The 17,756-nt window shown below is 36.9% G+C and overlaps 1 protein-coding gene and 1 pseudogene across 9 annotated transcripts in view; both read right to left on the reverse strand.

Annotated features, from left to right (window-relative positions):
- Eif4g3 (eukaryotic translation initiation factor 4 gamma 3) overlaps positions 1-17,756 on the reverse strand; it is a 304,684-nt gene that overhangs the window by 209,707 nt on the left and 77,221 nt on the right. For all 9 annotated transcript variants that reach the window (XM_071617438.1, XM_071617441.1, XM_027937618.2 and 6 more), the window contains exon 2: positions 7,527-7,602. In XM_071617438.1, the coding sequence (XP_071473539.1) occupies positions 7,527-7,602 (76 nt within the window). The remainder of the gene's footprint in view (positions 1-7,526; positions 7,603-17,756) is intronic.
- Positions 12,498-14,440, reverse strand: LOC114094447 (zinc finger CW-type PWWP domain protein 1 pseudogene; annotated as a pseudogene).

The raw sequence follows: 17,756 nt of genomic DNA on the forward strand, positions 1-17,756 counted from the left end.
ATTGTGTTCATCTACAAACTAAAAAAATATTTAAAAAATTTTTGGATTCCTAAATATTGTTAAGTATCACTCAAATGCTCTTGGAAAACAATGCCAATAATAACAATTTATATACATATAATTATCTTGCAACAAAATCTTTTTTATAACAAAAAGGAAGAAAATTTCATTACATTTCCTTACACAGTAATTCAAAGATATTAAAAGGAAAAAAGAATTTCTTAAGTTAAAGGAAAAGTTCCTGAAGAATTCCTTTTTTTTTTTTTAATATTTATTTTTTAGTTTTCGGCGGACACAACATCTTTGTTTGTATGTGGTGCTGAGGATCGAAACCGGGCCGCAGGCATGCCAGGCGAGCGCGTTACCACTTGAGCCACATCCCCAGCCCCCCCTGAAGAATTCCTATTGAGCTGGGGTGGTAGCTCAGTGGTAGAGCGCTCGCCTGGCATGCGCAAGGCCCTGGGTTCGATCCTCAACACCACATAAAAATAAATAAGCAAAATAAAGGTATTGTGTACAACTAAAAAATAAATATTTAAAAAAATAATAATTCCTATTATATTTTTTACAGAACTGACAAATAGGTACTTAAATAAACCATTGATAACTTTATAAACAAAATATGACATCATTGTTTTACAATGTTAAACATTCTTCTGCAGTCACTTACTTAATAATTTCCCTTTTAAAAAAATTTTTTTGTAGTTGTAAATGGACAGAATGCCTTTATTTACTTTTATGTGGTGCTGAGGATCGAACCCAGTGCCTCACACATGCTAGGCAAGCGCTCTACCACTGAGCTACAGCCCCAGCCCGCAGTAATTGCCTCTATTATGAACTGTACAGTATCATTTTTGACCTTTCAAATTATCAATTATGTTTCCAAGTGGGAAGATTGAAGCTGATATAGTAAAGAATACATTTCTATAATGTTTTCAGCAAATAAGTCACCATAAATATACAATGTCAGAAATATGAAGCACTTAAAAATATGTATAATTTCATGTATAAGGCCCTGGGTTTTGCTTATGGAAATATTCTAATGGAAATTATAAACTATGGAAATAATCCTAAATAAGAGGGGGGAAAACTACAAACACATACATGTATGAGTTTCTATTGGGGGGGGGGGGTGCACATGTGTGTGTATGCATATATAAGTTATTTAACACCAAAAATAAAGAGTATTTAAGCCAAATACTCTTTGTCAACTTATCAGTGATGTAAATTATGCTATACCTCCTTAAAAAAAACTCCTTAATCTGTTCAAATTATGATTACAAATTGTGTGTAATAGGTTAGAAAATAATTTGTTACTTCACATTATATTAAAAAGGAAAAACTACCAACCTGTTTTATCATTATGATTTAAACTATGCTTAATGAAAACAAAACGCTATTATTAGATAAGGGAAATAGTATATGGTAAATGCAATTACAACTTTAAGGATTATTTTATATTTTCCCCAAAAACAGACTATTGATAACACAAAACACAGATAAATGGCAGAATAATTACGCTGGGTGAGAGGTCCATATTGTATGATTCAATTTACCAAAAAAACCTTTAAAATATTACTCAGTCCAAAAAGACAAACAACAGAGCAATATGAGAAAGCGTGAAAAGTAAGGAGTATAAAGATTTTTTTTTAATTTTTTAATTGTTGATAGATCTTTATTTATTTGTTTATATGTGATGCTAAGGATTGAAAACAGTGCCTCACACATGCCAGGCTCTACCACTGAGCCACAACCCTAGCCCTATAAAGATTTTCTTAACTGATGATTTCCATGGGTTTCTTAACTATATACTTAAAATATGTACAGCTTAAGAAAGCCTTTTTTTTTAAGTATAAATAAACTAAACATCAACTCAATTGCTATATTTAACAGTGAAAAAAAAAAGAAAAAAAACAGGAATTGTACTGGTGATAGGATGGTAACATGAATTTACATCTGCCTGGACTACCACCACTAAGGAGTACTGATAGACTCAGGCTAAATTATGTCTCCATGGAGGGATCTCCACTGACAACATATATCGGTCTACTTAATGCTCACCTGTGACTTGGAAAAAGACCCAAAAGCATGATTCTCTAAACAGGTTACATATACCTACAGGATGACAGAACCAAAACTTTTTATGTAAAATATAAACTGGCTTAAGCATCAAGAAATTTTACAATATTAAAGACTAATTTGTTTATTAAAGAATAATTTAAATAATTTACAAGGATATTTTTCATAATGAGTTAATACTGCAACCCTTCCAATCTCCCAGAATACAGACTTCCAATCCCTATGTAAAAATCATTATTTCATTAAGTTTATCTCCACAATTATATTAATAATAATAGTCAAAATCTAATTCACTAAATAAAATACATTAAGAAAAATTATACAACATGGCAAAATTACATAGTTCACAATACAAAAGGATGAAAATAAAAAAATTAACAGTTACTATATTTCAAATTAGCTTATGCCTCTCCAATTTTTTCCAATTCTTCTATACCATTATGGATGCTGCTTTTACTAGACTTTTAAAAATATTTCCTTGATTCTTTTTTCTTTACATTATAACTCACATATAATGAAATAAGATTCCTTCTCATCCCTGATAAATATCTCAAGGACAAATTTGTATATACTAAGTTAAAATAAAATAAATAGAAAATAACCAGGCGTGTATCATGAAAGAGTTCCAAATGCTCAAGTTAAACTTTTGATGCTTCTCTGATTATCAGCAGAAAAGCTATCGAAGATGACTGATATCAGACTTGAAGTCTAAATAACAGAATAACAGACATTAAAAAAAAATCTAAATCTTTATGTACTTTTTGAAGACTTCCTTTTCAAGGAATTTAACCAACTCCATGAACGTGACTCATGGGTGCCATATGCCAAGGCAATAAAAGGTGAGTTGAGGGTTAGCCTTCATTGTATGACACAGCAATAATGCTAAAAAACCTAGACACTAGAGGAATAATGACCAATACATAATTCTGAGGCTGAGACAAGGGACACAAAGGAATTCAAAGCACCCAGGCACGTATTTTCTTATCTAACGTGTTCGACACTGCAAAAGTGAAAAAAGAGACTTACTTTTTATTGCATATATGATAGTCACTATAAACAGCCAAAGTCCAACTGAAAAACTAACTGCAAAACTAAATTTAAGCAGGCATGGTGGGACACACCTGCAATCCCAATTACTTGGAGTGCTGATGCATAAGGATCACCAAATCTGAAGGCAGCCCTGGCAATTTAGCAAGATCCTCAAAACTGGGCTGGGGCTGGGGCTGGGGCTCAGCAGTAGCAAGTGGCATGTATGAGGCACTAGGTTCAATTCTCACCACCGCATATAGATAAATTTTTTTAAAAAAATAAAAGGTCTATAAACAACAACAAAAAGAAATGTTTTTAGAGAGAGAGAATTTTTTAATATTTATTTTTTAGTTTTCGGTGGACACAACATTTTTATTTATTTATTTATTTATTTATTTATTTATTTTAGAGTGGTGCTGAGGATCAAACCCAGTGCCCCGCGCAATGCCAGGTGAGCGCACTACCTCTTGAGTCACATCCCTAGCCCAAAAGAAAATATTTTTTTTTTTTTTAAAAAAAAGATCCTCCCACCTCTCTTCCCTATTTAATGGTAATCATCTTCTCATGCTCTTCCTCCCTATCCCATTTTGAGTCATACATGTATGATGATTGGGGGGGGGGGGAGAAGTGTGTCACATTACACTGGGTAGAGAGAAGTGATGGGAGGGGCGGGGGGGGGAGAGGGGATAGGAAGGGCAGCAGAATAAAATAGACATTTGTATTACTGTATGTATATACGTGACTGTAAAACCAATGTGATTCTGCAACCTGTACACTCAGAAAAATGGAGAAATTATACCCCATTTGATTAAAATGTATGATATGTCAAGATCATTGTATTGCCATGTGTAACTAATAAAAAAAATTTAAAAAAAAAGAAAAATGAAAGTATATGTCCACACAAATATTTGCTCGCATATGTTCACAATAAATTTATTTGTAATAGCCCCAAACAGGTAATAACCCAAATGTCCTTCAAAAGTTAACAAATAAAGTTGTAGCATCTTCACATAATAAAATATTACCCATCAACCTAAAGGGACAAATCATTAACAAAAGCACCAAGTAGATAAATATCAAAAGTTGTGGAGTGAAAAAAAGTGAGTGTATCGGGCTGGGGTTGTGGCTTAGTGATAGAGCACTTGCCTAGCATGTGTGAGGCCCTGGGTTTGATTCTCAGCACTGAATAAAATAAACGTCCATCAACAACTTAAAAAAAAAAAAATGTTTTTTAAAAAAAAAAAAAGATCCTCAAAATTTAAAAAGCGGTGAGGATGTAACTCAGGGCAGAGCACTTGTCTGGCATGTGAGACACGTCCCCGCCCCATGTTCAATCCCCAGTATCATTAAATTAACTAATTTGAAAACTTTAAGATTCAAACATTTCATGTAAATTGTGCACCAAGCACTGTCCTATCACTCGAATAATTTTGATAATCTCCTCACCAAAGTAGTAAATTTACAGAATTATATATGTCCTTATTTATTAGGAATCTTAATAACATTTTTATTCTTTAAGCCAATAATCATATTTCTAAAAGTTATTTTAAAAAATCACCCAAAACACAGAAAATGCTTTAAATTCAAAGTTATTCCATAACAGCAAATACTGGAAACAATCTAATGCTTTAAGCCCCATGCTTCCACTTCACCACCACCTGCCCTTATCACAGTCACTCTCCATGGGGTAGCTCCAGTGACCATTTAAAAGGTAACTCGGATCTGTTGCTCTTAATCCTCCACTGACTTTCCATCACAACTGGACTAAAATCGCAAACCTACATCATGGTCTACAGTACATACATGACCATGACCAACCCAACTTCTCCAAATCAGCACACTGGCACCCATGCATTCCCAAGACTAGAGTAGGCCCACTGCCATTTCTGAGCCTCTTCTTCGATGTTCCTTCTCTTATAAATGCTTTCTCTAGAAGTGTTCTAAGGTTTCTGCTTAAATGCCTTCTTTTCTTTTCAGAGTTTGGTTAGTTACTGGGGGGACGGGGACGGGGACAGGGATTGAACCCAGGACCTCAGACATGACAGAGAAGCACTCTACCACTGAGCTACACCTCAAGTCATTTTTTTTTTTCTTTTAAGTTGTAGTTGGACACAATACCTTTATTTATTTATTTGTATGTGGTGCTGAAGATGGAACACAAGGCCTCACATGTGGTAGGCGAACACTCTACTGCTGTGCCACAACCTCAGCCCCTATACCTCAAGTCTGAAATGTTGTGTTTCATTTATTTGGGAGGGGGCAATACTGGGGAGTGAATCCATAACTGTGCTACCACTTAGCTACTTCTCCAGCCCTATTTTGCGGGGAGGAAGGCAGGACAGAATTATAGGTGTGCACCACCACACCAAACTCTTAAATGCCGTTTCAAAGAGACTTTCCCTAGGAGCCATTGCTCGGTCATTTTCTATTCCTCTATCCTGCCTCATTTTTTATGACGGTAGCTCATACAAGTCAACAGTAGTGTGGGGGGAAGGGTGTCTGTTTACTACTGTCTATCTCACAAAAACAAAACTCCAGCACATTTTAAGTACACACAATAAAAGCTCTAGAAACATGACCAAAAGAGCATGACTAAATTCTTATAACAACTGTAACCATTTAGTATTTAAGAAATAACACAGGATAAGCTAATATAAAGTCACCAATTAGGATAGAACATCTTACTCTGAGCCTACAGTACAGAAAAAAAGACATGAAACTACACCAAAAACAAGATGATTATAGTAGTTGTCTCTAAAAATCATTCAGGATTACAAGAATTTTTTCATTTTCTTTCTGTAACTTATCATAATTTTAAAAATACTTCCAATAATGAGGGTGTACTTTTATAGTATTAAAAAAATATATTTTTTTAAGAAATATGTCTGACAAACGTGATGCTTCCCTGTCCCAGTACTTTAAAGACTGCAACGGTTTTCAGATACTAAAAGTGATTCATAGCTCAAACATATAAAAATCACTGCTCTATACTGTCATTGAGATTATAATTACTTAAGGACTCATCACCCCTACCAGACTATAAGTTTGCTTATTAGCACACAATATTACATGGCATGCAGAACTGAAATATTTAGAAGTGTTTTTCAGGGCTGGGGCTAGGGTTCAGTGGAAGAGCGCTCGCCTAGCATGCATGAGGCACTGGATTCGATCCTCAGCACCACATAAATAAATAAAATCAAGGTATTATGTCCACCTATAACTAAAATAATATATTTTTTAAAAATTAAAATAAAAGTGTTTTTCAGTACTATGTGTTTTACCATCTACTTACATCCCCAGTCCTTTTTTTATAATTACGAGACAAGGTCTCACTATATTGCAGAAACTGGCCTCAAACATGTGATCCTCCTCCTGTCAGCCTCCCTATTAGCTGGGAATATGGTGGTACACTATCACACAAAGCTGGAATTTAAATATTAAAAATGACAGGTTTAACTCTCCTAATCCCTTCAATTTCCTGAGATTCACTATAAAGCATTCAAAATGTGCTTCTAATTTTATTACCTTCATCCTCTTTTAAATATCCCTTCACCTGTTAATCTGAATGAATCATTTGATATAAAAAAATTAAATTTCCTCCACTATTCACTTTTCAAACCTTCCTGCATATTTTATATGCAACCAGGGAGGGGAAAGGTACAAGAAAAAAAAAAGTTAAAAAGAGCAAAAAAATGGGGCTGGGGTTGTGGCTCAGCAGTATAGCATTCACCTAGCACATGTGAGGCCGAGTTCAATCCTAAGTACCACATAAAAATAAATAAATAAAATGAGGTGTTTTATCCATTACAAAAAAGCAAAAAAAAGCCTGGCGTTGTAATCCCAGCAGCTCAGGAGTCTGAGGCAGGAGGATCGAAAGTTCAAAGCCAGCCTCAGCAAAAAGTGAGGTGCAGAGCAAATCAGTGAGACCCTGTCTCTCAATGAAATACAAAACAGGGCTGGGAATATGACTCAGTGGTAGAGTGCCCTTGAGTTCAATCCCCAGTACCAAAACAAACAAAAGAGCAAAAGAAAAATTATTTAAGAAAAAATTCAAAAATGGGGCTGAGGTTGTGGCTCCGCAGTAGAGCACTTGTCTAGCACATGTGAGGCACTGGGATCAATCCTCAGCACCCATAGAAAGAAATAAATAAAATAAAGATTAGAAAAATTCAAAAAAGTGTACAGAAAGAATCATAATACAAAGCAAAAGCTTAGCATTTATGGAAAGAAAAAAAAGGTGCAGGTGTACACTTCTTGGGCCTAAAAATCTTATTGTATCATAATATCTTGTTCTATTCAGAGTTTATTGAACCTTTCACATAACTCTTGTCATATATCAAACAACCAAACACATCCTGTAATGCCAAGGGTTCCAGTGCAAAAACAGACATACAATAAGACAAACTTGAGACACTCACCGTGCTGTAGACTGCTGAGACAGTAGGAGTGAAGATTCGGTCCTCAAGAGGCTGTGGCACAGGTCCTCTAGGAATTCTAGAAAGGTGAGTTAAGGATAAGAGAACTCAAAAATGAACTGCACTAGCAGTAAGAGAAAAATCACCACCATAAAATTCTGCCAAAAGCCAAACATTTTTTTACCCAATTAGTGCAGTCATATACTTTTTGCTCCACAGAAACTAGAAAATAAAGTAATTCAACTTTCCTAATGTGATTATTCCAATCTCTTCAAAAGTGGTTCCTATTATATACATTCCATGGAAACTCAAAACAAATACAATTATAAAACTTTTCCAAACTTTAAGTCCATGATAAGACTGCAACACCTATACTTACTACGGAAAAAGACTAGAGAAGGATAACCAGAATATATTCAGGAAGATAACACTAACTCATCAAGTGAAAATTGCTGACAAAGGCCCAGTCTGTTCTGCTAACATCACAGGAATAGAAAACACAATTCTTTCCTTCTGGTTTTGCTTTTAATTTTAGCAGCAACTTTGCCCACAGCACTCCAATCCACCAAGTCCCCATTTTCAAAAACAGTCTCACAGACATTATATAGATTAAAATATTTTAGCACATCAACAGTCCTTCTGTTTAAAGACAAAGGACTATCATTCTATTCAACTTCAAAACAAAAAAACTATCATTTTATTCAATTTCAAAACTCTTCTGCCTGGTATGGTGATATTTTGGAATAGAAAATGCTTGTGAATTCCAGGCCTCTTCAACAATGACAACCAATCTGGTGGTCACAAGGGTGCACACCTGAAATCCCAGTGAACTGACTCAGCATGCTGAGGCAGGAGAATTGCAAGTTCAAGGCCATACACAGCAACTTAATGAGACCCTATCTCAAAATAAAGTTTACAAAGATAGTAGGAATGTAGTTCAGTGGGTTGAGTGCCTCCAGGTTCAATCTCTAGCATCACAAGAAAAAAAAAATTGACAAACAAAAGATCAGTAACAATTACCCCTGGGTGATGGGCTAATATATTTGTTTTTCTAAACTGGATACAAATTATTTGTGTGGTTTAAATTTTTTTTTTTAACAGAATGACAATAAATCCAATAGTGCCAACAAAACTGAGGCTAATTCTAAATGATTTTTAATCACAAAAATAAGACTCTTAATGTCATAAGTCCAAAATAAGATTATTTTCCTTCAAATAAAATGCAGCCGGGGGCGGTGGTGCTGAGACAGGATGATCAAGAGTTCAAAGCCAGCCTCAGCAAAAGCAAGGTGCTAAGGCCCTCAGTGAGACTCTGTCTCTAAATAAAATACAAAATAGGGTTGGGGATGTGGCTCAGTAGTTAAGTACCCCTGAGTTCAATTCCTGGAAACTCCACCCCCCCAACAAAAATAAATATATTTATTTATAAATAAATTTTATAAATATTTATAAATTTTATAAATATAAATTTATTTATAAATATAAATATATTTATAAATAAATGTATCCATTTACAACTAAAAATTTTTCTTAAAAAATAATTAATGCTTCTCATAGCATTTCCCTTTCTAATTCAGTAAGATGGTTTGGAAGAAAAAGTAAAAGCTGCAAATAGTAATTTCTACCTTTTTTTTTTTTTAATCTTAAGGAATGACCACAAGTTGCCAAAATCTGACAGAATTATTAGAAGGAAAATTCTTTATATCCAAATAGCCAAACCAGTTTACTGGGGTGAAAGAGGGGAAATAAACCAAAAAACCTACCCTTTAATTGTCAAAGAGACAGTACCAGTCCCTAGACAGCATTTTAGATTACCAGCCTCATACAATAATTTAACACCTGTCACCATCCCCCACAAAGAACTGGTTTAAAATGTTGCATTGAAAAGTGAGGAAGCTAAAATATTTCTCATAGGAACAGCCTCCTCCAAACAATGCCCCCCCACACACACACACACACAAACACAAAATGTTCAAAGCACAAACCTAATACGTTTTAGGACAAGTGTCCTTAATATAAGCTTGTTAGTTAGTTCTTCAGAATGAAGATTACCCCTCAGCTGAAATTAAACTTTCTTTGCATTAGAGTTCTGCATTGTGGTCACATGACTGGTGGAAAATACAGTCATTCTTCTTCTACAGAACCAAACACTACTACATTATTGCTTTTTTCCCAGTGAGGACTAATCCTCACAATGGAGAATAACTTCTCAAGTAAGTTATCTTCTATGCCCAAGAGGCTGAGCTACTCCCCTTAACTGTACAAAGGAAAGGTTAGGACTCCTGGTGTCTATTAGTTGCTTTGTAAACTAAAATGATTACTATAATTACAAGCTTCCTGAGACAGTCTTTCATTTGGCCAACAATACAGTAACAAATAATCTTCTCCCTTGACTTCATTTATTTTGCTCCCTATAAAATGACAACAGAATATGGTGGACTGATAAATTAGCTGTCTTAAAAGATCTTTTGTACAAAAAACTAATTAAAATAAAAACAATTAAAAGAGAAATGAAGAGAACCGTTTCAAGACTGATATGTGACTAACCAATTACACTGTCTGCACTGAACCACTTAATATTATGCCCTTAAGTAACCTGCCAAATTCAAAAGGCTAAATTACACATCCAGACCATGTCTCCCCATAGTCCGTAAGTATGCTCTTCCTATTATATCAACCAGTGCTAGGGCACAAAATTTAATAGCTAGATAGAAAAGTATCACAAAGTTTTCAAAATATGTTTGGCCCATCTAAAGATGAACTAAAGCCCAGTGCTGGCACACACCTGTAATCCTGGATGCTGAGACAGGAGGATGGCAAATTCCAAGCCAGCCTCAGCAATACCGAGGCCCTAAACAACTCAGTAAAACCCTGTATCTAAATAAAATACAAAAATACAGCTGGGGATGCGGCACAATGATTAAGCGCCCCTTGGTTCAATCCCTGGTATCAAAAAAAAAATGAACTAAATTATTAGTCTGCTCCATAAAAGTGTCAAAGAAGCATCACTAAAAACTTTTGAAAAGTTCTGAATTCTTAACTCAAGCTCAATTATCTGCCCAATGGCAAATAGTCATTACTACAATCTATGCAGATAATGAGTTTAGCCAGAAAAACTTATTTTATGGGAGCCATTTTTTCCTTTAATTATAGTATTGATGGTTGTACAACTTCATAAACATGCTAAAAAACAATGGACTCTTAAAAGTATGAATTACATGGAATGTAAACTTTATCTCATCAGAAAAACCTAACTTGGGTTGGGATTGTGGCTCAGCAGTAGAGGGCTCATCTAGCACATGCGAGACCCTGGGTTCGATCCTCAGCACCACATAAAAATAAATAAAATAAAGGCATTGTTTCCAAAAAAAAAAAAAAAAACCTAACTTGATATTTCATTAACTTATAACAAGGATGTTTAGCCCACTACCTCACTTAAAAGGCCTACATAAATCAGTATGAGCTCAGCCCTTCTAAACTTTTTCTCCTGAAAGAAATAACACAAGATGCAGGCATGGTGGTGTAGGCCTGTAATCCCACTTCAGCACTCAGCAACTTAGTAAGACCTTGAAATAAGAAAAGGCTGGAGAGGTAGTTCAGTGGTAAAGCATTCCTGAGTTCAATCCCCAGTACGGTTAAAAAAAAAAAAAAAAAAGGAAGGGAAGAAGGGAGAGGAGGACAGAGGAAGGAGTAAAGGGAAAGAAACCACACACAGCAAATTCTACAGCAGACTTCCTCCTAATTCCCACTGCCACTGAGCTTATTATCAATTCTAATCAAGCTCTGAATCTCCAGCATAAATCATTAGCTGCTTACTTCCTTTTGAACTTAAGGTAATAAGCAAACAGCTTTTCATATTACCACTTACAATTCCAATTTGACCAAAGAACAGTGTAACATGCTTGCACAATGCTCCAAAATATGTTGACCTTAACTTTTTAAAAGCTATGACTAAAATACAGTAGTGGGCTGGGGATGCGGCTCAGTGGTAAAGTGCTTGACTGGCATGCATAAAGCCCTAGGTTTGCTCCCCAGTACCAACAAAATAAAATGCAGTAGCATACCTATTCAAATTGTTGACTTACATACTTAGAAAATGCAATCAAAACCATTAGCAAGACTGCACAGACGGTATGAAGTAACTGAATAAAGACTAACTCCAATAAAAGAGGCAAATTTCAAAAATAAGTAAAATGAAATGATTAAAGTACTCACTACATACACTCTAAATTAAATGCCAACCAAGCAAATAAAAAACTTAGATAATATCTGTTTAATCAGAAAAATCCAACAATCCATGAGATTACACAATGATATGTTTTTTATTTATACCATGAAAGAAGGAGGAGGTTAATAGCTTTGTAACCACAGTTTACTGAAACCTCATGAATGTAAACACTCTACAAGATGAACCTTCTTGATCCACGGCATTCACAACTGGCACTGGGCAGATTTTCTGGGGAGTGACAGTGACCAAGTTATATTGTCATATTGTGTGCATGTATGAATATGTAACAACAAACACCAATATTGTGTACAACTATAAAGCACCAATTTTTAAAAATGTGGAAAAAGGAAAAGAGGCAGATTTTCACAAATTAGAAATAAGAGTGAAAGTCAACATAAATCTTACTTTCATTTGCTCAAACGCTAATGTTCCATTTACAGCAACCAGATGAATGTTTCTAAATCTTGCCCAACTACCCTAAAACAAAAGCTACTATCCCGATGGTCATAATTATCATTTCCACATGGAAAGAGAGCAAGAACACAAATACCATCACACAAATACTGCTCCACAAACAGGCAACAATGTCAACAGATGAAAACAAATAATGCAAAGGGCTTTTTCTATACTATTTTTTTTCACATCAGTAACCTGCTTTATTAACACATAAACTGCAACACTGACTTGAACTTTGTAGCCAATTAACAACCCCAAAAATATCAACTGCTCAGGTACCCCCCAAGAGACTCTTCCCCCTGCTGCAGAGAATAGTAGGGTGAGAGCAGAGGACTACTCCTCAAAGAAGACCATAGGGAACCTCTCTGTATCCTCTCCATGCTGTGGCTCCCCTTGCTCCTTGGACTCTCTTTCAATATCTTCCATGAGTTGCTCCAGGTCCAGGTCACTGGAAGCTTCATCTTCAGTGGGGATACTTTCAGCCTCCTTAGTGGGTGGTTTCTGGGGTCTAGGCTCTTCTTTGCCCTTCAAGGGACAGGCCGTGTGATGAGCTGGTGGGGTAAAGCCCTTTGGCATCATTCTAACTTCTTTTTCCTGAGACAAGTTGGTTGCTGAGGCCTTGGTTTGGGGAACTTGAATTTTTTTCTTAAGGCCTGGCTGGTCCTGCTCTTAATTCCTTGGTCCTTCTTTCCTTCCCGTTATGGGTACAGGAGGCACTATGGATTCACTGCCCAGAGGTCTTTTCACTATCTTCTTTTTCAGGGTCCTGTCTTGTCCATCTGCCATGCGCCTTGCCTTGGGCTTTATTGAATGTGTTTTGGTTCAGGCAAAGTTGGGTCTCTCTTCTCTTCTTTCTCCTCCTCTATCTCTGATTCCTCCTCTTCTTTTTCCAAGTAGGACACTGAGCTGTTAGCCACAGAAAGAATTAGGTCTTTTCCATCCCCATTGCTGTCAGATCCACTGTAACAGCTCCAGAAACCAAATAAGTCGACCCGCTCCCCAATGTTGATCTGTTCTGCCTTCTGAGCCATCATGAGGGCTGCCACCAGTTTCTGGCTGTAGTCCTTATTCCTGTACTTTTTCACTCCTGCTAGCTCCAGGGACGCTCCTGGAATTCTTTAGCATGAAGACTGGGATTCAAGCACGAGAAACTATTTCTCAAAAAAATGTCATGTAGTATTTAGAAGGCAGAGAATCTAGATGAGAAGCGAAGAGAAAATATTCCCCCAGGTCAGGATCAGATTCGACCATGCCTGGCCACCAGGGGTAACCATTCTGCTTGGCACAGATGATGGATCCTGGGACATAGGAGGCATAGGCCACATCACTCTCACGCCCTGTCCAGATCTCCTCAGGAATATCACAGCAATTATAATCCAAGTCTGTATTCTGGTCACAAGACCAATTATCTGGGAGAATTGAAGGGTCAATGTTCCCACGCAGCCGCTTCCATTTCTCACAGTTTGGAGAGGAACACTGGACCCAAACTAAACATTGACCAAAACCACTTTCTTCCCCTTTTTGATGACCTCTGATCTGAGAATCACTCTGAATCATTTTCTCTGGTTGGTCTTTCTCTCTGCACTCATGCCCACCTTGAACTTTCTCCATTTTTTCATCATGAGCTTCCCTCTTTTGCTTAAGGAAAGTCTATTAAATTTCTTCTCAGAGGGTGCAGGAACCAGCTGGGCCGATTTAGATATTCGTATCTCTGGGACATCTTCTACAGAGGCTGAAGTCTCCGGAGTATGAGGTACCATTTTCCTCTCTCCAACAGCATTATCATTATCAGTAGCAGAAGCAATGCCTGGTTCTTTGTCTGACTGGGAATCCGTCTGAACACAGGAAGTCTCTGCAAAATTAAGACTAGATCCCATCTCCAAGCACTCCTGAAGGGACTTCTGAAGCACAATCTGGACAATCTCTTCAAATTCTGCATTGATAAGACTTGATTTTCCCTTTTCCTTCTTCTGTGCTGGCTTGTCTTGAGCCTTTCCTTTTTTCTCCTGACCAACTCTTGGACCATCCTCTGTAACTGCTTCTCCTACTTTTCTAACCTGGCTTTTGGTGGGCTTGCCTTGGCTTCTGCCACTGGAGAACTGATCCCCAGGGTCTCTTCTCTGTGTGAGTTGGGGCCACGCGGTATCATGCTATGCAATTTTTGTGTAGGTGGGGCAAAGGTTTTCTTTGATCCCTTTCCACATTCTTCTTTCTTCTGCAATGTTGTCATCATTCAGCTGAGAAACACAGCTTTCTTTGCCTCTTCTGGGGAAGACCCGAAAGCGATGAGCACAGCATGCCACAGCCGTGACTCTTGTACGATTTCTTACTCAGGGTTTAGGCCAATATGGTAATATGGGGCAACTAAGCCTTCTCTACCTTCTCCTGGTTTCCACATAGTTTTGACAATGAACAAGGAAGTGAACTTGTATAATACATGAGAATAATGGAAGAATTGTTAGACTATACCCTATTTTTCACAAAGATACCACAATAATATGTCAAAAGAGGCACTTTTTAAAATACAGTTTTGGAAATCATGAGAGACTCTTTAATATTAGCACTGACCCAATGGGATAGCTCTTTGAAAAATTGAAGATTTCCAATTTAAACAAACCAGAATATTCTGAAGAAATTTTAAATATTCAAAGAAATTTTAACTGACCTTTAAAAAGGAAATGTACTAGTCAAAACTGAGAAAGAATCTACATATATTTTTAAAGTCTATAAGAATTCTGTGGTTAAGCGAGGAGGCTAAGGCTAAGGGGTGGGTGAAATCACAAGTTCCAAGTCCAGTCTGAGCAAGTTAGCAAGGCCTGTCTCAAAATTAAAAAAAAAAAAAACAGAGGGCTGGGAATGCAGCTCAGTGGTAAAGTATTTATCTATCTTGCAAAAGACCCTGGATTCAATCCTCAACCTGACCAAAAAAAAGTTTACAGAAAAATCATCCAGATGAATTCAAGATGTTTAAAAAATATTTTAAAAGGTCCTAAATTACACTCTTTGGAATTTTCACATCTACTTAAGCTTGATTTAAAACTGACTAGTTATGGAAAGACAATTTAAAAATTACCTTTTCCAATCAGACACTGGGACACATGCCAGAAGATCCAGCTACTCTAGAGGCTGAGGCAAGAGGATAAACATTCAAGGTCAGCCTGGGCAACTCAGTAAAAGCCTCAAAAATACAAAGGGCTGAGGGATGTAACGCAGTGGTAGAGGACCCTAGGTTCAATCATAAATATCACAAAAAAGGGGGGGGCTTGGGGGGGAAGGGTGAAGAATGGCAGGGTGGGGTAGTGCATGCCTGTAATTCTCAAGAGACTCAGGAGACTGAGACAGGAAGATCTTGAGATCAAAGCCAGCCTCAGACCCTAAGCAACTCAGTGAGAAACCTGTCTTTAAATAAAATACAAAAAAGGGCAGGGGTCATGATTCAGTGGTTAAGTGCCCCTGGGTTCAATCCCTGGTACCAAAAAAAAACTGCTGTTGAATACCTACTCACTAAACGTATAAAAATTAACTTTACAGAGCAATAGTAACAAAAACAGCATGGTACTGGTACCAAAACAGGCGGGTGGACCAATGGTACAGAATAGAGGACACAGAGACTAATCCATAAAGTTACAACTATCTTATATTTGATAAAGGGGCTAAAAGCATGCAATGGAGGAAGGATAGCATCTTCAACAAATGGTGTTGGGAAAACTGGAAATCCATATGCAACAAAATGAAACTGAATCCCCTCCTCTCGCCATGCACAAAAGTTAACTCAAAGTGGATCAAGGAGCTTGATATCAAATCAGAGACTCTGCGTTTGATAGAAGAAAAAGTTGGCTCCGATCTACATATTGTGGGGTCGGGCTCCAAATTCCTTAATAGGACACCCATAGCACAAGAGTTAATAACAAGAATCAACAAATGGGACTTACTTAAACTGAAAAGTTTTTTCTCAGCAAGAGAAACAATAAGAGAGGTAAATAGGGAGCCTACATCATGGGAACAAATTTTTACTCCTCACACTTCAGATAGAGCCCTAATATCCAGAGTATACAAAGAACTCAAAAAATTAGACAATAAGAGAACAAATAACCCAATCAACAAATGGGCCAAGGACCTGAACAGACACTTCTCAGAGGAGGACATACAATCAATCAACAAGTACATGAAAAAATGCTCACCATCTCTAGCAGCCAGAGAAATGCAAATCAAAACCACCCTAAGATACCATCTCACTCCAGTAAGATTGGCAGCCATTATGAAGTCAAACAACAACAAGTGCTGGCGAGGATGTGGGGAAAAGGGTACTCTTGTACATTGCTGGTGGGACTGCAAATTGGTGCAGCCAATTTGAAAAGCAGTATGGAGATTCCTGGGAAAGTTGGGAATGGAACCACCATTTGACCCAGCTATTGCCCTTCTCGGACTATTCCCTGAAGACCTTAAAAGAGCATACTACAGGGATACTGCCACATCGATGTTCATAGCAGTACAATTCACAATAGCTAGATTGTGGAACCAACCCAGATGCCCTTCAATAGATGACTGGATAAAAAAAATGTGGAATTTATACACCATGGAGTATTACGCAGCACTAAAAAAGGTCAAAATCATGGAATTTGCAGGGAAATGGATGGCACTAGAGCAGATTATGCTTAGTGAAGCTAGCCAATCCCTAAAAAACAAATACCAAATGTCTTCTTTGATATAATGAGAGCAACTAAGAACAGAGCAGGGAGGAAGAGCAGGAAGAAAAGATTAACATTAAACAGAGACATGAGGTGGGAGGGAAAGGGAGAGAAAAGGGAAATTGCATGGAAATGGAGGGAGACCCTCATTGTTATACAAAATTACATATAAGAGGTTGTGAGGGGAATGGGAAAATAAACAAGGAGAGAAATGAATTACAGTAAATGGGGTAGAGAGAGAAGATGGGAGGGGAGGGGAGGGGGGATAGTAGAGGATAGGAAAGGTAGCAGAATACAACAGTTACTAATAGGGCATTATGTAAAAATGTGGATGTGTAACTGATGTGATTCTGCAATCTGTATTTGGGATAAAAATGGGAGTTCATAACCCACTTGAATCTAATGTATGAAATATGATATGTCAAGAGCTTTGTAATGTTTTGAACAACCAATAAAAAAAATTAACTTTAAACAGATTAAACACCTAAATGCAGAGGCTAAAACAATAAATTCTTTGAAGTAAACACAGATCTGCATTACCTGGGATTTGGCAATTAGGTATGATACCAAAAGTAGTAACAACCATAAATAAATTAGAGAAATTGTTAACTTCAAAGGCTTGAATAGAAAATAAGTCTATCACTTAAATATTGTCTAAGTTGAAGTAGAAACTGAAGCTTCCATTAAAGCCTATAAAAAGAGAGAGAGAGAGAAACTGTATTTCGCCAAAATTAAAAAACTTTTTATTTCATAAGACATCACCAGGGCTGGGAATGTGGCTCAAGTGGTAGCGCGTTTGCCTAGCACACGTGAGGCACTGGGTTCAATTCTCAGCACCACATAAAAATAAAAAAGATATTG

The sequence above is a fragment of the Marmota flaviventris genome, chromosome 10 (assembly GCF_047511675.1).
Source record: "Marmota flaviventris isolate mMarFla1 chromosome 10, mMarFla1.hap1, whole genome shotgun sequence".
Taxonomy (NCBI): domain Eukaryota; kingdom Metazoa; phylum Chordata; class Mammalia; order Rodentia; family Sciuridae; genus Marmota; species Marmota flaviventris.